The sequence below is a fragment of the Nicotiana tomentosiformis genome, chromosome 10 (genome assembly GCF_000390325.3).
Source record: "Nicotiana tomentosiformis chromosome 10, ASM39032v3, whole genome shotgun sequence".
Taxonomy (NCBI): domain Eukaryota; kingdom Viridiplantae; phylum Streptophyta; class Magnoliopsida; order Solanales; family Solanaceae; genus Nicotiana; species Nicotiana tomentosiformis.
The window spans coordinates 44,385,498-44,405,653 of record NC_090821.1 but is presented as its reverse complement, the minus strand read 5'-3'; the positions used below and the strand labels follow the sequence as shown (position 1 = coordinate 44,405,653).

At 37.6% G+C, this 20,156-nt stretch overlaps 1 protein-coding gene across 4 annotated transcripts; it reads right to left on the bottom strand.

Annotated features, from left to right (window-relative positions):
- Window positions 1-5,435: 5,435 nt before the first annotated feature.
- LOC104098910 (uncharacterized) lies at window positions 5,436-13,467 on the bottom strand. 4 transcript variants are annotated; one of them, XM_070187602.1, is made up of 20 exons: window positions 13,216-13,467; window positions 11,944-11,981; window positions 11,838-11,860; window positions 10,751-10,857; window positions 10,613-10,664; window positions 10,453-10,537; window positions 9,222-9,312; window positions 8,925-8,969; window positions 8,199-8,234; window positions 8,027-8,094; window positions 7,877-7,939; window positions 7,714-7,769; window positions 7,548-7,621; window positions 7,340-7,432; window positions 7,156-7,257; window positions 6,799-6,879; window positions 6,630-6,718; window positions 6,516-6,531; window positions 5,875-5,985; window positions 5,436-5,654 (listed from the first exon to the last, which is right to left on the bottom strand). In XM_070187602.1, exons 1-20 carry the CDS (start codon window positions 13,333-13,335, stop codon window positions 5,586-5,588), a joined length of 1,419 nt encoding a protein of 472 aa, XP_070043703.1. In that variant the 5' UTR covers window positions 13,336-13,467; the 3' UTR covers window positions 5,436-5,585. The 4 variants fall into 4 exon arrangements, with proteins under 4 accessions (XP_070043703.1, XP_018627197.1, XP_009604054.1 ...); XM_018771681.3 differs by having other exon boundaries at window positions 5,436-5,690; window positions 13,216-13,466; XM_009605759.4 differs by lacking the exon at window positions 8,925-8,969 and having other exon boundaries at window positions 5,436-5,690; window positions 13,216-13,466.
- Between the last annotated feature and the right edge of the window lie 6,689 nt (window positions 13,468-20,156).

Sequence of the window (20,156 nt, the reverse complement as noted above, 5' to 3'; positions counted from 1 at the left end):
CACTTAGGTCCATCCGTATTTGGTTGTACCCGGAATAGGCATCGAGAAAATTGAGGAGCTCGTGGCCGGCCATGGTATCGATCATGTGGTCGATGTTAGGCAAAGGAAAAGAGTCTTTAGGGCATGCTTTATTCAAATCTTTATAATCTACACACATTATTAGTTTATTCCCTTTTTTAGGGACTACCACTATGTTTGCCAACCAATCCAGGTATTTAACCTCCCGAATGGACCTTATTTTAATGAGTTTAGATAATGTGTCCTTGATGAAAGCATGTTTGACCTCGGACTGGGCCTCCTCTTCTGCTTGACTGGATTGATTTTTGGGTCCAGGCTTAGTTTGTGAGTGGTTACCTCCTATGGGATCCCTATCATATCAAGATGGGACCAAGAAAAATAATCTATATTAGTTACAAGGAATTGAATAAGTTTTTTCCTGAGCTCGGGAGTTAATCTCGTGCCCAAGTATACCTTCCGATCGGGCAGATACTCGACCAATATAACATGTTCCAGCTCTTCGACCGTTGATTTGGTTGCGTCGGAGTCATTGGGGACCAAAGGGTCGGGGGATCCCGTAATCATCATCTTCATAAGTCCCCAGCTCATCCGATTGGGTCGTGGCCAGTGTCGGTTACTACTATTTAGCCTCTTGGTTTGCACCTGAATTTGGTTCTTTCTATGTTGTGAGTTACGGGTACTGCCCTCGTGTTGTGGATCCACGACCTTCCGAGAAGGGCGTTGTACCTCATGTCTCCTTCGATCACATAAAACTTGGCCTCTCGTATGGTTCTGGTGATATTGACCGGTAATGTTATCTCTCCCTTAGTGGTTTCATATGCCATGTTGAACCCGTTTAAAATTCGTACTGCATGCACGAATTTGTCTAGTAGACCGAGCTGTTCCAGGACCCTCGACCGAATGATGTTGGCTGAGCTACCTGGATCAATCAACACACGTTTAATTCGAGTTCTATTTACGAGTACAAATATTACCAGTGCATCATTATGAGGTTGTATGATCTATTCCGCATCTTCGTCGCTGAAAGATAAAATTCCTTCCGATACGTAGTCTCGAGTTCGTTTCTCCCTAGTGATAGATACTTTGGTGCATTTCAACATCGGCCCTTGTGGGATATTGACTCCACCGATGATCATATCTATGACATGTTGAGGTTCGGTATCTTCTTGTCCTGCCTGTTTGTTAGAATCCCTGTTTCTAAAGTGGTTCTTGGCTCGGTCGCTCAAGAATTCTCGAAGGTTCCCATTGTTGAATAAACGGGCTACTTCTTCTCTCAGCTGTCGACAATCTTCCGTTCTGTGACCGTGAGTGCCATGATATTTGCATATTTGGTTAGGGTCCCTTTGAGCTGGATCTGATTGTAGAGGTCGAGGCCACTTGGTATCATTGATGCGCCCGATAGCTCATACGATGGCGGCAGCATCGACATTGAAGTTGTATTCCGATAGCCTCGGCACTTCTTTAGGCTTGATAGACCTGTTGAAGCTGTTTTTGGTCATGAGCCCCCGATTGCTTCGACCTTGATCATTTTTTCTTTCATTTCTTACGGGGTTTCGCCCGGACCCACTGCTCCTCTGATCTCCATTATATGGTAGATATCAATCCCTGTTTGATCTTGGTTCACGATTGATGTCTCTCTTGACTCTGTCGAGGGTTCTGACGGGATAAACAGACTCCGAGGGGGGCCCAAGTTAGTCATCTTCGATTCTAATTTTTGATTGATACTAGTTATGTACATCTATCCAGGTAACGACAGGGTATCCTATCAGATTCTGCTTCAGTTGGTGTGAAGCCACCGAGCTCCGAATATTGAGTCCCTAAGTCAAAGCTTGTACAACCCAATCATCAGTGACTGGCGGCAAATCCATTCGTTCCATTTGGAAACGGGGCAAGAATTCTCTGAGCATCTCGTTATCCTTCTGTTTAACTTTGAAAAGGTCTGATTTCCTGGTTTCGACCTTGATGGCACCAGCATGTGCTTTCACGAAGGAGTCTGTAAGCATAGCAAATGAATCAATAGAATTAGGAGGTAAGTTGTGATACCATGTCATAGCTCCCTTTGACAAGGTTTCCCCGAATTGTTTTAGTAGAACAGACTCGATCTCGTCGTCTTCCAGGTCGTTCCCTTTGATGGCACACGTAAGAAGTTACATGCTTATTTGGATCGGTCGTCCCGTTATACTTAGGTATTTCGGGCATACGAAATTTCTTGGGGATTGGCTTTGGAGCCGCGATTGGAGGAAAAGGTTTTTGCACGAACTTCCTGGAATCCGGTCCTTTTAATATCGGAGGTGCCCCTAAGATTTGATCCACCCTGGAATTGTAGATTTCCACCTTTTTGTCGTTGCTTCGATTTTCTTTTCCCCTGATTCTATCCGTTTCCTCCTCGAGCATCTTTATAATCTCAGGGTTAGTACCCGACTCTTGTTCATTTGACCTCACTATGACCGGTTCATTTCTGCGGGTAACTTCACGGGGCAGATCGGGTTCAACTATGCTCGGCGTCTGGCTTTGGCTCTGCAACTGAGCTATCGCCACCTGTTGAGATTGCAGCATTTCGAAGATCATCCGTAGGCTGATCCCGTCTTCTTCATTATTTTGTGTGTTTTGAGCTGCCGATCGGGCCCCACCACGGATGCTATTTTCGGGGTCGGTAGGCAAGTTGGCGTCGATCGCCATATGTGAATTAACATCAATCGGGTCTGCGATCGTAATTCCTACGGGACAGGCGGGTGGCCCTACGTTACCAGGCGCTATGTTGTTATTCTCACCTTGATGACCGGACTCGTTGTCGATAGGCAGGGGTGCTAATTGAGAGTTTGAAATTTTTAGCCTGAAATCAAAGATACTTCAAAAAATAAGTGTAAAGTAGTGTGTATTATGAAGATTTGTATCAAATAACCACTATTATCCTTAGCCCCACGGTGGGCGCCAAACTGTTTACCCTAAAAATCGGATAACAATTGAATTTGTACGTGTTTTAAGGATACGTGATATAATTTGATACAGAGTAAATCAAATCGTTTATGAAAATAAAAGATAAAAAGGTAAATGCAAACCACGCAAGTTTGAGCAATCCTAGCCTTGTGAGATTAATCTCTCCTGAGCTGGAAATAATATTATTGATGTTGCAGTGTAATGAACTATGACGAAGATAGAAATAACAGTTTATAGCCTTTTGATATGAGTTATAATGTATCATATGAATTATCAAGTCCCCCCTCATATATTAGGGGAGATCTACCATTTGAGATATTATTTTATTGTTATATAAAAGGCAAAAGTCCTTGATTTGCTGACCGTTGGCTCCCTTTTTGAGTCGTTCTGTGATTTCCGCCACAATAATTGGTTAATGGTGAGAATTACGGACCCCTATCGGATGAATTGGCAAAATTTTCTTCGAAACCGTTAGAAACAGGACCGTTTACGCCTTCGGCAAACTCGAGGGAAAATCTGATGGTTTTGATGGCTAACTTTGATAGTGCTTTGGGTTCGATCATAATTACCACGTACCGATCTTGGTTGGTGGTGTTAGTCATCAGATCGATCTTTTGAGCTCGACTTCACCCGATCACAGATATTTCGGCCCTGGCCTAATCAAGGAGTTCGGAAGCTCGATCGAATATCGAGCTCGGTTTTTACCCGTATACAATATGGTTGAGATCTCACAGAACCTTTACTTGGCCATCAATCTTTAGCAGATTCATGTTTTGGTGACGAAGATGATTTAGCTGTCCATATTGTTGGATATATGAGGCAATTGAAATGCACAAGCATTGTAAAGGTGAAGGAAGGAGAAGGTTGAAGCTCTCTCTAGTCTCACCATATACGAATCCCACGAGGAAACCCAAGATGCTGAAATAGTTTCAGTTTATAATTAAGTTTCCGTTTATAATTAAGGGTGTGTTTGGTATGAACCTGAAAAATGAGTAGTTTTATTACTTACTTTCCCTTGTTTGGTTGGTGAGCGAAAAACTTTTTCCGCAAAATATTTTCTAGTGTTTATTTAGAGAGTAGAAAATATTTTTTAGGAAAATAATTTTTTATGATACTTTCCTTACCCTCCTTTCTTTGGGTGGGATAGGGGTGGGGGATGGGTTATGGATGGGGTTAGGGAATAGAGTGGGAAAAGTTGAAGAAAGTTTTGAAAAATGATTTCCCTTCTTTTGATAGAGAAAATATTTTCCTCCAATTGGAGGAAAATGAGTTCATGGGAAAAATGTTGTTTTCCAAAACATTTAAGCCAACCAAACATGGAAAAATTAGAAACCAAACACGCCCTAATAGAAAATGTTTTCCTTCTTACCAAACACGCCCTAATTCTTTGCTTATTTTATTAAACTTTATAATATATATGTCAAGTTGTTTTAATTATACAATTGCTTTTAGGAAAGGTATGCCCCTATTTTGTATTTACCAAGTATTTGTACTGACTGAACGCATACATGATACATTATAATTCGCAGGATTGTCCGCTGCTTTCTACTATTGTTACATAGATGTGTAATTCATTTTCTTTCTCCAGATAACTGTTTATCATTCCATTATCAAGTACGGGAAGTTCAGCATAATTTTAATGAATATTCTTAGAAAATACTTATATATTAGTAATGGTACCCTTTATACAAAACAGATTTTGGTTGAAAGCAAAAGTACACCCCAACCTTCAAATCTTGGGTCCGACTCTGGAAAATAAAAATCTCTCCAATGCAAGTGCTCTATGAAACTCGTACGGCACTTAAGAAGTTAGAAGGAAAGAAAAAAAATATGATAGTCTAATGGGGAGATCAACAATTTCAGGTAAAATACTTTCTCTATTTTGGCTTTTGTCAAACTCAGCACATTAATAAAACTTGAGGCTAAGGCTGCCACTGAGATACATTTTGGTTATAAGCCCATCGGCAATAGACAATGTAAGCAAGCAGTGAATTCAGTCATTCAATCAAACCTTGTAAAAGAATTCACAGGAGCTTATGGGCACCATTGGCAAAAGGACTACCCTTTATTTGGTACCAATCTTTATTCGTTACATGTGACTAACATCATTCTACCGACGCCATTATAGAACCTATACTTGCAGGATCAACTAAGTGGGCATTTGGACATAAGAATTGTAAAATTCCAAAATAGGGGAAAAAAAATTTCAAGTGAAAATAGTATTTAAAATTTAGAATTGTATTTGGACATGAATATAATTTTGGGTTGTTTTGAAATTTTGTGGGTGTTTTGAGTGAAAATTTTGAAAAACAGCTTTTTGAATTTTTTCAAATTTTCGAAAATTTTCAAAATACATTTTCAAGTGAAAATTAGAAATTTTATGAACTAATGCTGATTTCGAAAAAAAAGTGAAATTTTTTTGAAAAAAAGGGAAAAATTTCGTATGTCCAAACGGGCTCTAAGACTTCATGCAGCTAGACTAACAAGATCAACCAGAGTGATATGAGTTTAGCCATATTCATGGACTTTACATCTATACCTTTACATATCAGAGGAAAGTGAGATTCTACTGTTCATGTGTATACCGAGTACATCTGGCTAGAAGCCAACAAAGGCCATTTTCATCGATCCTAGTACTTCAGGCGTTTCTTCTTTTCAGGAGTTGCATGTACTTGTGTTTTCTTCCCGTAAGTCCTTATCTGAAAATTCTCGAATGCTTCAGAAACAGCTTCTACCTGTAAGATGTTACCAACATTACTAAAGCATATACAGTACTCGTATTATTTTTTTACTTTTAATGTGATTCTTTTCCCACTTCTAAGAGAAATGGAGGTTTGAAGTGTGCTTGAGACAGAGAAACAGGAAGAAGAAAGGAAAATAGGCGCAAAGTAAAAGGCAGGTTGGTTGTATCTCACTGACCAGTTCAGATTTCCTGGTATAAACTCTAACAATCATATCCTGGTAACATGCAGGCAACAAGTGACTGATGCGGTCATCCTTTATAGGGAATTTCTCAAAGCTATCATAATCCTGTAAACAGTAAACATTAGAGAAGCGGGATTGAGCACCCCAAAAAAAAAAAGAATCCACCGTATAAAAGTGACATTACAACATTTGAAGGGGAATGAAATTTTGAATTGACAATCTGAGAACCAGAGATAAGAACTTCCAGAGTTAATCGATGGGGTTTATCCTGCTAAGGTACTAAGGAAGTATAATTTCTGTGCTGTACAGCCTCTTCCATTTAACTGATACACATCAGTGGTTTCAATAGTTAAGTATAGTTCAACAAAATCGCTGGAGAATCTAGTAAAATTTAATTGATAGTTGCAAAGGATATTCTACAACTAGCATGAAGAACACCATTATATTACAAGGTTAATTTCTAACTGTTGGAGCACATTGACAAAAAGCATTCACTAAAACCTGTTCATATTAACTCAAATTTGCATCTCTGTAGGTTCAGGGAAAGACGTTAAGCAAACCTGAAAGAATCTATTCGTTTATCTATTTTAGTCCCAGATTTTTGGAAACATAGAAGAAAAAGGATATTACAATACCTGGAAGAAGCTGATCCTGGACGAGAATGGAACACATGAACAGAGGAAAAGAAAAGCGGTTTAGTCATCACAAAGCATGAGATCGTCAGCAGCAAACCCAAGATTCAAAAGTACCTTTCCAATGGATTATTCCTTCCACTAGCCAAATCAATTTTAACATTAGTAACAATGACATCTTCCTCATTCAAATGAGCATCAGAATTCTGGATAAAAAGTTACTCTATGAGGGAATGTTCATTACTATCAGGTTAACAAAAGAGACCATTAGAGTTATCTGAAGGACCTGGGAACAAATTATATCTTCAGCCGTCACATTCTTGAAATGCTCCAGCTTCTCCTTGGGCACAGCAAACTCATTACAGAACTGTCAGAATATTGATGCAAAAATATTTTAGATATTTTTTCCTTGCTTTAAATAGCTTGATAGTTGATATCATTCAACTTTTTAAGAACGAGAATAACAGAAGAACAGGAGTTACATAGATGTTAATAGAAAGATATGCCTACCACTGTCCTTGCATTTTAAGAAGAACAGGTCACAGAATAAGATCTTTAGGTCAATAATATGAAATAACTTGAAGCTATAGATGTTTTCCAACTAGAATTATGACTCCGGACTCTCTGCCTTTGTAATAGATACCTGGTATATATCCCTCCTCCGAATTCGACGAATCAGATTTCTGGATTCCTCTAGCTCTTGATCGGTAGAAGTTTCAATTGTTTTGACTATTGCATCATCTAACTGCACATTATTAATTAACCGATGGTTTAGAGTTCAGACAGGCATGGTATTTTGTGTTATATCAGTGAAAAGATTATCCAACCATCCAGTATTGAGCTGGTTCATCGATGTACGAAGCAATTTGAAGATGGTCATTGGCTTTTATCAAGGCATCTACAACCATGAGCTCTATTGCCTAAAAATTATAAGATGAAAAAAGAAAAGAAAGCAAGCACTCGTAATGAGATTTAAGTAGTAGAAAGTGGAAACTTTTTGAAATAAGGAACCCAGTTAAGTGAAATTCTATGCACCTTCACTTTTGGATGCATATAGACCGTACGATGCAAATCAGCACGTGTGGAAAATAGCTTGTGGATTGTAAGATCTAACAAAATTCATCAAATGAAATGTAAAAACTGTTTCTATATCTGGAGATGTTATTCTTTCATGTAACATAATAGTTTCAAGAGTACTAACATTCCTTCGCGCGATAACATATTTCGTTGTCTATAACAAGCATTGTTTCCAGTAGCCTGCAAGTAATGAAAAGATAGTATTGGCTTTTCCACAGTTAGTAATGATTCGGGACAAATTCTTCTGTTCTAGAGAAAAGGACCAAATAGAATATGAAGATTCTTGCCTCTGGAACTGAAAATTGCACCCAAGACCACAAGCTCTGGTGTCACGCTCTATGTAATCAAATCTGCAAAAAGATTGATTCATGTAATGCAGCTGCAAGTGCATAATTTACGTTGCATCTGAAGAAAGCAAAAGGGGAGGGGCCAGTTACTTGTCAACATCTATTCCATTTCGCCCATTAGCAACAATGTCATACAAGAACTGCTTCTCCTTCGAGCTCTGTATAGTAAAGTCATGAAGCAAAAGATTCAGTATTGTTTTCATATCATAGCTATTTTAGCATCTTAACATATTCACTCAAATCTTCCCACCAGAATACTTACCACTGAATTACCTTCCTCAGAAGCAACTATCAGTTCCTGTGTAGAAAAGAAAAGAGCTTTGTTAGGATCGGAAACCCGGGTAGTGCGGAATATAGCCAAACAACGGTATAATGACAATAACAAAGACAATTGAAGTTGATAACAACAACAATTAAAGTAGATAAAGAAGACACAAATTTAACGTGATTCGGTCAAAGTGACCTACGTCCAGAAGCGGAGAGGAGCAATTTACTATAAGAATAAGAGTACAAAAGAGAGTACAAAATTAGAGTAAACACTCTAATTAATCCCAAATACCCTAAGAGAATAACCTCACAAGATCACTCCAAAAAAAGGGTTCACACAAGTGCTTCCCAACACTTAACTCTCATACAAAACACTCTTAATAAAGGAAGAAAAGAAGAAACAAGAATTGAAGACTCAAGTCTTGTTGGTGTGTCTAAAATGAACTAATAGCCTTCCCTTTTATAGGCAAAAAAGTCTTGACCTCTTAGGTGTAAAAGAAGAGATACAACTTGTGCAAATGATGTCCAACACACAATGCAATATTTTTGGGTCCCAAAGAATATTGCCAACAAAGTCTACACTTTGCAAAGATACTTATGCTTATGTGAAATGGACTCCATTTGACAAAATAATGGTCATATTACAAGCTTTAATATCATTCAGAAAAGATTTAATACGATTCAAAGTAAAGCCAAAGATGGAGCTGGAAAGGAGATCTACCCTCGAATCCAAAATGAAGTTCCACAACAAACTGAAAATAAAGCTCTTGTAACAATGAACAACGTGAAATTTGTCAATCTTACATGATATAATTCTGAAAGCATGAGGCACAGCTCAAGAAAAAATTCTAAACTCGGAGTAAATTATGCCATGAAAAAAGACAACCTCGGGGCAACTTATCCTAGTCTGAAATTTTTTAGAGCTGAGATTGCATCTTTATGGGGAGAGAATATCTGATCTAAGAGTGCATTATATTTTAATGTAAAAACGCATCATGAGATAAAATTTTCATTTGACCTTCACTTTCTTCAGACAGTCAGAACCAATATCAATGCCATGCTCATCAACAATGTAGTCTATCATCTTCAAAGACATATCTTCGTGGGACCTGAAATTTTTTAATTCCAGTATGTAGTTAGAAGAGTTGACTAAGATAAAGACTACAAATCTAATTCAACCATGGGAGCCTGCATCAGTTTATACTTCCCAGAAAACTGTGCATGAGATAGAAAGAAGCTAAATTAGATACACAACAAATTGACTGTACATATAAAGTGACAGCTGATTTGTGACAGGTGAAGAAGTAGCATTGCCATGCAGAAGAGAATCAAAAAAGAAATAAAGGAAATTTTAAACAAGATCTGTTACGAGGCTCTAAAGATGGGAGGAGAAATCTTTAAATGACTAATTCAGATAATCTCTAATTCACCTAAAGTTTGGAAGAGAATTAAATGAAATTATGGAAATGTTGCCAGAAAGAACATTCATCAACTGATTTTTCCACAATGAAAAAAGATTTCACAAGACCGTATGAGTCACAAATAACCATGCTCAATCTATCTGCTGCTCATAGTAGTTGTCATATGTGTGAAAAGGTACATTGACAGCTTCAAACATATACAGGGGGTAGTATAAAGTTATGGTAAACCAAGAAAAGTGAAAGAGTGGTGTTGTCAGTCTACTCATCATAGCAATAAAGAGAAAAAGAATCGCACTTGTACATAAATAAGAATACATACACACTGCTTTGAAATATACATGAGCGTTCATAAATGTCAAATTTGATCTCATAACGTTCAGCTTACATTACTGATAGAATTCTTTTGAAGCCACAAATACCGCAATTTTTTTTTTGTGGGGGGGGGGGGGGGGGGGGATAACCCATGAATAATGTGAGTGATGTGGCAATGTCAAACAGACTCCCTCCTTCAGTCATTGACAAATTTTTGGATGAAGAGGACAGAGGAGTATCTTCACTCAAGATGGAAGAAAGGGCACAGATTGGTAGAAGAATATAACCACATAATCACGCATTGATGCCCAATAAGTAATAAGAGTTTTAGGAAATACTTATAGTGCCAACAGGACCAAATATCTCCTCAGGGGAGCACTATAGGAGTTCTCTTTTTAACAGATGAAGAGAATTATGTATTGAAGCAGTCATCATGATAAATGTAGAATAAAGTTCATTGTATCAAATCTTTGAGTTCTGACTGATGAAAAAGAGAAAAAAATTATTAGCAATTACCACTTGAGGCCGTCACGAACCCGAGGAAGAAATTCACGCTCAAACATGTGACTGAATGGCCCGTGACCCACATCATGTAGTAATCCTAAATGAACTCAAGTAAGAACAATGGCCAGATGCTGTTGAGAATAATGAACCTTAGCTAGTATATTTCACTCACCAGCAAGTTTCACAGTCTGTACGTCAAAAGATTCAATGCCAAGCTCCACTCCCTACAATCACGGCATGTCCATCAAGTACATTTTATCAAATAAAGGGCCAATATAATGTAAATTATGCCACTAGGATATAGTCCTACTTGACAGGTCTTAAGTCTGTTTACAGCATCACTGGCCAGCCAATAGACCCCTAGGGAATGCTCAAATCGAGAGTGCACAGCCCCAGGGTAGACCATGTATGTAAGACCTACGACAGAAATTGAGATCGAGTCAAAATTACAAGTTATAAATCCAAAATGATGGTAAAGCCCTGAAAAGAAAAAGTTCAGAAATGATAGAGACCGCATAAACTTCCTGAAGAAGTTTATTCCACATTACTTGTATCTGATACGAACACCAACAAGGAACAAAACACAAATCTGCCTTTATAAGTTTAGTGGCTTCACAATTTGATCAAAGTGATATTTGCTATTGCAAAAGGACCAATTTGCTACCAGTAACTTCAATTGATGATTGACCGGAACTTCGCTATCCTCCTTTCCTAAAAGAAGGTTAGTAAAAGACAACTTGCATTTATGATCTACAAAATTGGTTGCTTTGAACACTAGCATGCATATATAGATGACCTAGATATGATGAAGTCTTCTGAAACACAGGCTTGCTGAATTAAATAGTTGATGGTGCCTAAAGAGTAGAAAGTTAAAATGGTCATATGCCACCACATATAGAAATCTTGTTTCTCACTTTATTTTAGCCTTTCTCTGAAGAAAATATTCTTGAGAAGAGAACTTGTTCTTTCAAAATTTGAACACGTTGACACTAAAATAACAAAGTCGGGGAGCCAAGCTAATGGTAGTCCAGATGCTCGCACCATCATGCCACAAATTGTCCAAGAGAGTCAAGTTTAGCTAATTTATCATACAAGAATTATCGTGCAGCAACTTAAAAACTTATTAGTACTAAGCTTCCCTAACATGGAAGGACATAAAAGTGGATACACCTGGGGCAATTTGTTCAACAACCGTTGAAACACAAAATCTAATAACGTGTTTGTGACACCACACAATCAATTTCTATTGTACAAGCCTGAAAGATGTACATTCGCAAATCTTTAAAAACTTATTTCACCGGTAATCATTATCCTAAACATTAGAGAGTTTTTCTAAACAGCTTTACGTATGCAGAAAAAAACTTGAAAAGAACAAAAGAAATATAGGATATGATTACCTAGCTGCTTCAAATCGCGAAGCCTGTAAAATACACAAGAAAGCACAATTGGAATTATTTCCAGTCAATCAAAAAGCTCTGGAGCAGGAAAAAAAATTAAGCTTGCCTCTGAAATTGTTCGGTGTCGATGAACTTCAGAGATAGCTGCAGTTAAAGAGCAGAACTGTTGTTAAATACTACAAAGAATATTAAAAAATCCGATATCTTCATCAATTAAGTGCAGATATCAGAGAAAACATATATCGAACATGCCAGTATATATACTTTATGTTACTTTAACAAAATATGTTTTCAGCTTTTTGTGAAGGAAACACTATTGCTTAAGAAAATTACCTGTCCCCTAAATAAATGTCTACAACTATGAAAAGAGATAGTCAACGAATTTTTAGAATAAATGAATCAGAAAAAGGTACCGAAAGAAGTCAAACTGGTCGCAATCATATTTAGCGGGAGACATAAATAAATTAAAATTCACATTTAGCCTAATCCATATGCCTTGCTACGCTAAGCATGGTAAAAATAGCCGTTTATAGGCCCAAACAGAGACTTGACTATCAGCTGTTCCTCTGTTCCCTAACCAGAAAAGGGAAGTGTTTTCCTTTTTCACAAACTACTACACATATATTTTTGCGTATACGCAAAGCATACATCCAACATATATAAGCCACGGAACTTGAATAGAAAAAAACTTCAAATCGTCGAATCAATATCTTCAATTGAAGCAAAATAATGATAATATATTTTAATATTCAAATTTTTGAAAAGAAAAAAAATACTACTTTAGAAAAAGCAAAATTAATATACTTATAGAAAAAGCAAAGGTTAACAGTTAACACCGTGTTCGGAAACAACTACAGCGTGCAAAGCACTGTAACAGAGTTATAAACCATACGCTACGAAACCTCATGCTCGAACATGAAAAATAATTTCAATTTATCGAATCAATTTCCTCGAATCAAAAGCAAAAAACAGAAGAAGTTAAAATAAGTATTCTGAAAAGCAAATACGTACTCCGATTTTTATAAGCTTTACAACACGCGAAGCAGAATAACGGAATCAGAAAGCACCGGCTAAGAAACTTCACCTCTCTAGATTCAGATTATAAAGTCAATTACATAATTTCAAACGAAAAAAGAGCAGAAATTAATGTGCTGAAAAGCAAACACGAACATAACATGCAAAGCAGAATAACGGAATTACAAAGCATAAGCTAATGAAATTTCAACTCAAACAGGAAAAGGAAACTCAAATTACGGAAACAAATTTATTCATTTAGAAAGCAAAAAAAAGTAAAAATGAACTAAAATTTCTGATAAGCAAAAACGAGCTACGATTTTGATAAGAATTAGAGCATGCAATGCAGAGTTAGAAACCGTACACGATCGAGATAGATGTTGCCGTGGACATTGTCATGAACGTGTTTGGAGAATCGCCGATCATCAACGAAAGATGTAGCGGAGGTGTAGGTCCAGAAGTCATCGTTGTTACAATTTCCCATAGGTAGCTGTTTCAGGTATATACTGTTCTAGAAACTTCTGGAGAATTCCGGAGATAGTACTTTGGTTCTTAGTGTAAAGGTTTCGATTGAGAGAATTTGGTTTTGGAGAAAATGAGGGAATTTGATTGTGTTTGCGTTTCTGCTTGCTTTTATAGGGGGAGGGGGGAGGGAAGTGGAAAGGGAAGGCATCAAGTACAGGAATATTTGCAGTGATGGTGAAGTGATGCCGCCAAATAAAATAAATTTCTTAGTCTACGCGCGGCGGAAGAGCGTGCTAGAACCTCGACTTTATTTACTTTTTCTTTTGTATTTTCGTGTTAGACAATGCATTTCAAATGACGACAAAGGGATGGTTTTGCTATGAATTCTTTTCTCTCTCTCTGGCTGTTCAATACCTGCATGAATTTCCGACTAATTTGGATTGGATTTATATCACATAAGGCTTGCTAAAGTGAAAGTGTTTTCCATCAATGTTTTTACATATTTAAGTCTCAAACCCAAGCTCTGTGATCTATTAAGGGTATAGGAATTCTATGTATCCAATCATAATAAATTTGTTAGGATCGAAAACTCGGGTAATGCGAAATTTAGCCAAATAATGTTATAATAACAATAACAAAGACAATGCAAGTTAATAATAACGACAATTAAAGTAGATTAAAAAAACACCAATTTAACGTGGTTCGGTCAGTGTGACGTACTTCCACAAGCGGAGAAGAGCAATTTCACTATACCAATAAGAGTACAAAATTAGAGTAAATACTCTAATTAATCCCAAATACCCTATGAGAATAACCTCACAAGATCACTCCAAAGAAAGAGTTCACACAAGTGATTTCCAACACTCAACTCTCATACAAAACACTCTTAATAAAGGAGGAAAGAAAGAAACAAGAAATGAAGACTTCCTTTTATAGGCAAAAAAGTCTTGACCTCTTAGTTGTAAAAGAAAAGATACAACTTATGCAAATGATATCCACCGCACAATGCAATATTTTTAGGTCCCAAAGAATATTACCAACAAAATTTACACTTTGCAAATATGCGTATGCTTATGTGATATGGAATCCATTAGCCAAAATATTGGCCATATTACATATCTCCACCTTAGCCTAATTTTGGCTGATATAGTAAATTTGTTCCACCCTCTCCGCATAAGCCCCAATGGGCATATGTTAAAATTTAATGCCATCAAAATCAGACAAGTTGTCTTGATACCGAAACTCAGTGGATCTCAATAAAGTATACAACGAACCAGATCTGTGTGCTTTCATGATCAGAAGAGCACCATGAGAAATTTTCAGAACTCCATCTTCACATGCGTACTTGCACCCAAGAGATTCTGGAGTGCCCAAAGAGATGAGATTTTTCTTCAAGTCAGGAGCATGTCTAACATCGGTGAAAATTCTCACCACACCAACATGCATTTTGATTCGGACTGTACCTTTTCTAAAAACTTTGCAGGCAGCATTGTTGCCCATCAAGACAACTCTACCTCTAATAGATTCATATATGGTAAATAAATCCCGATTGGGACACATATGATAAGAACAACCTGAATCTAAATTTCACTCATTGTTAGATTTGAAACTATTATTAGTTGCTAAAAAAATAGTTCTCTCAGTCTCATCAGCAGCTACACTTGCTTCGGCAGTGTTAGTATTTTTGTGCTCATTTTTCCTTTCCTTATGCTTTTCTTTGTTTTTCAACTTATAGCATTCAGAGATTATGTGACCTTTCTTATGACAATAGCGACACTCTAAATTATTGTATCTGGATTTTGAGTCGGATTTGCCCCTAACAAACAAGCCAACTTTCACTTGAGTTCCACTAGCTTCCCAAGTAATATCACTATCTATCTGTTCTTTTGATTTTAGATTTAATATCCTTATAAGAGATATTATACTTTGCATAAAGCATAGTATCTCTTATATGCTTAAAAGATGGGGGTAGAGAACAAAGCAGTAACACGGCTTGATCCTCATATTTAATTTCAGCATCTATATTACTCAAATCCATAAGAATGGAATCAAAGGTGTCAAGATGAGAGAGAATAGAGGTACCTTCACCCATACGAATTGTATAAAGCTTCTGCTTTAGGTAAAGTCTATTTTTCACCGTCCTCTTTGTATATAAGGTTTTCAATTTTTCCCACATGCCTTTGGTTGTGGTTTTTACAGAAACTTCACATAAAACTGCATTTGAGAGATTTATAATGATACCTGCTTTTGTCTTTTTGTGTATGACGGCAAATTCCTCGTCCGTCATTTTATCCGGCTTCTTCTCCTTTCCTTGCAACGCCAAATCTAAGTCATTCTGAATTAGGATAGCTTCCATCTTTAATTGTTACATTATGAAGTTTGCACTTCGATCAAATTTCTCAACATAAGTCTTTCTTAAAGTCATATTAGTTACTGAAACAAACTCGGTTAGATCCGGCTCTGATACCAATTTGTTAGGATCAGAAACTCGGGTAATGCGGAATTTAGCCAAACAATGTTATAATGACAATAACAAAGATAATGCAAGTTGATAATAACGACAATTAAAGTAGATAAAAAAGATACCAATTTAACGTGGTTCGGTCAGTGTGACATACGTCCACAAGCGGAGAAGAGCAATTTCACTATACCAATAAGATGTGATGACCCAAAATGTTATCTTTAAATTTAATAATTAATTCTATGTCCTAAGACCTCGAAAAGCACTATTTATCATTACTCGACTTGCGTGCGCAGTCCGTAAAATTTTTCGGAAAGTTTTTATGCGAAAAATGAATTAAAATGTGAATTAGAGCTTTAAAACTCAACTGAATTGACCTTGGTCAATATTTTTAGCAAACGAACTTGGATCAGTATGTTGACAGTTTTATAGGTCCGTATCGTGAATTGGGACTTGGGCATATGCCCGGAATTAAATTCCGAGGTCCCTAGCCCGAGATATGGAATTTTGATAAAAAAATTAAAAGTTTAAGTTCAAATAGTGACCGGATATCGAATTATGTGCAAACGACCCCGGAATAAAATTTTGATGATTCCAACAACTCCATATGGTGATTTTGGACTTAGAAGCGTGATCGAAATTTTATTTGGAAGTCCATAGTGGAATTAGGCTTGAAATGCCGAAAGTTGAATTTTTGGAAAGTTTGACCGAGGGATGTACTTTTTGATATCGGGGTCGAAATCCGATTCTGAAAATTTGAGTACCTCCGTTATATCATTTATGACCTGTGCGCAGAATTCGAGGTAAATCAGACGTGATTTGTTAGGTTCCGGAGTCATTTGTAGAAACTAGAAGTTTCAAAGTTTATTAGGCTTGAATCTATGTGTGATTCGTATTTTTAGTGTTGTTGGGTGTGATTTGAAGACTCAGCTAAGTTCGTATTATGTATTAAAACTTGTTGGTATATTTGGTTGAGGTCCCGAGGGGCTCGAGCGTGTTCTGGATGGTTAACGGATCATTTTTGGCCTTGGTGAGATGGCTGATATCTACTGCTGCAATTTTTCTGGTTTCCTTTTTCGCGTTCGCGAGAGGAGCCTCGCGTTCGCGAAGAGTGTTCGCGAAGATGGTGAATTTTTGTTCTACATATTCGCAGAGGAGAAGACGCGAACGCGAAGGGTAGGGTAGTGTGTGCATCGCGAACGTGTGAGTGGCGTCGCGTTCGCGAAGGAGAGCGAGGCAGCTGGGAACCCCAGTCTTTTGTTTTACACGTTCGCGAGATAAGGGACGCGTTCGCGAAGGTCTGAGTTTGCAAAGCTTTGCGTTCGCAAAGAGGAAAGTTGGGCAGCACATTTTTGTGCTTCGCAAACGCAAGACAAGGGTCGCGTTCGGGAAGAAGAAACCACTGGACAGAATGTTTAAGTTCAGAAAATGGGACTTCGTCCCATTTTCCATTTTTAACGATTTGGAGCTCGGATTGAGGCGATTTTTGGGAGATTTTCAGAGAAAATATCGGGGTAAGTGTTCTTAACTCAATCTTGGTTAGATTACCCGAATCCATCACTGTTTTAACATTTAACTGGTGATTTAAGTTGGAAACTTTTGAAAAACCTTCATGGATAGAATTGAGGATTTGAGGGTCGAATTGTTATTGGAATTTAGTCATTTTGGTATGGTTAGACTCGCGATTGAATGGGCGTTCATATTTCGTAACTTTCGTCGGATTCCGATATGTGGGCCCCACGGGCCATTTTTGAGTTAATGTCGGATTTTTATTGAAAAATGTAGTATTTCCTTATAGAATTAATTCTATAAATTTTGTTGACTGTATCGAATTATTTATGACTAGATACGAGTCTACCGGAATCGAAAAATCGAGGAAAAAGCATACTACTTAGTTAAATTAGAGCAAGTCGAGGTAAGTGACTTGTCTAACCTTGTGTGGGGAAATTTCTCCTAGGATTGGTATTAATTGTAATGCGATGAAAATCGTGTACACGAGGTGACAAGTGTGTACACAGACTAAACGTGAAGGATTATGTTTTTAAATTGTGAAGATCACTGTTGCATATTAATTAATTTATTAAATCTTGTTATATCCTCCATCATTGATTTGATTTGTATAATTTAAATTTGTTTGACCTTTTCCTGCTAATTGTTTTACCTGTTTGGTGGAAACTTGGTTTCTTTTATTCTATGCATTATTTGAAATTGATTTTTTAAAAAATTAAATATTATTAATATGAAGTATTTGACATTTTAAATTTGGTATTGAAGCAACGTATTGAAGATTTGGAAATATTATTTTGCTAAATTATTTATTCATGAATATTTTTGTAAGATTTTTGTACTCATTATGATGGAGCCGTAGGTTCTTTATTGTGAAAAAATATATTTGATAATTTGTGTTGGCATGAGCCGTGAGCTCTTTATTGTGGAAAATATCGTTGATTTATTTTGGCAAATTGAAATATTTGGGCACTTGAGGTGCAAATTATGATATATTGTGATATTGATACGCATGCGGAGGTCTGGGTATTGAAACGCATGCGGTGAGATAAGGGTGGTTTGATACACGTGGCTAGTAGGGGGAACTACTAGAAGTCATGCGGTGTGATAAGGATGGCTAAAACACGGGATGCTATTTCGAAAAAAATATTTTCTTTAAAATAAATTCTGAAGGCTCCCGCGGTGAGATTAGAAAATGAGATATTGTGAATTTATTTATGGTTTGGGACTATGAGGCGGTATCTCGATAGTGCCCTTGTTGATGTTGATTTATGGCCATAGTTGTCTTCGATTAATTGTTGTGATTTTCATAAAGTTGAAAGGAAATTCAGTTTTGATTTCACGAGATATTATTTGTAATTATTCGGTGTCATTAAATGTGATATACTATTTGATTTATTTTCATAGTTATTTTATCTTATTAAATTGTTTAAACATTTTTTCATGCTATTATTATATTCCAGTAGGGCCTCACCTGACCTCGTCACTACTCTACCGAGGTTAGGCTTGGCACTTACTGGGTACCGCTGTGGTGTAATCATACTACGCTTCTGCACATTTTTTTTGTGCAGATCCAGGTACATCTTACCAGTCTAGACGTCAGTAAGTTACCTGCGCACGGAGACTTCGAGGTATATCTGCCAGCGTCCGCAGACTCCGGAGTCCCCTTCTATCATTTTATGTTGCTTCCTTATTTTTCTTTAGACCTTGATACATAGAAATATTGAGAATAAAGTTTTAGAAGCTTGTGACTTATTTCTACCGGGTTTTGGGAGTTGTAATTATTTGAATTGTAGTTATTTATTTTAGATATTTATGATTATTCTACATTGATAGGCTTACCTAGTCTTAGAGACTAGGTGCCATAATGACCTACTACGGAGGAAATTTGGGGTCGTGACAAGTTGGTATCAGAGCACTAAGTTCATAGGTGTTATGAGTCACAAGTAGGTTTAGTAGAGTCTTGCGGATCGGTACAGAGACATCTGTACTTATCTTCGAGAGGCTATGGAACTGTTAGGAAATATTCACTTCTTTGATTCCTTATCGTGCGCCTTTGTTGATTTCAAAGTTCTAAATAATTATCTTTCTATTCTCTCACATATGGTGAGGACACGCACAACTAGATCTGATGATCAGACACTCGCGCCTCTTGTTGGATCCGCAAGAGGCCGAGGTCGGGGCAGAGGCCGAGGAAGACCACGTGGTGTAGCCAGAGTACCTGCACGAGCTGCTGCACCAGAGCCACCAGTAGCTCCAGTTGGAGAACAGGCACCTGAGACGCCTGTTACTACTCCTGCACTTCAGGAGACTCTTGCCCAGTTTTTGAGCATGTTTTGCACTCTACCTCAAGCAGGGTTAATTCCACTTACACCTGCCACATCTCAGGCCGGGGGAGGAGCACAGACTGTCGTCGCCCGTACTCCAGAACCACGGGCCCAAGTTGACCATGCCCTAGATATTAAACCAATACAGCCAGTTGTCCCAGTTCGGCCTAAGATTAGGACAGCAGTTTCAGAGGGGGAGCAGCTCAGACTCGAGAGGTATAAGAAGTACCACCCGCCCACTTTCAGCGGTTTAGCTTCAAAGGATGCTCAGAATTTTCTGGAGGAATGTCATTGTATCCTTCGTACTATGGGTATTGTGGATTCCAGTGGGGTTTCTTTCACGGCATTCCAGTTTAGAGGAGCAGCTTACCAGTGGTGGCGGGCATATGAATTGGATAGTCCGGCTGAGGCAGCTTTACTTACTTGGACTCAATTTTCAGATATGTTCTTAAGGGAGTATGTTCCTCAGAGTCTTAGAGATGCATGGCGTGAAGAGTTTGAGAAGTTGCACCAGGGTTCTATGACCGTGTCAGAGTATGCGGTCCA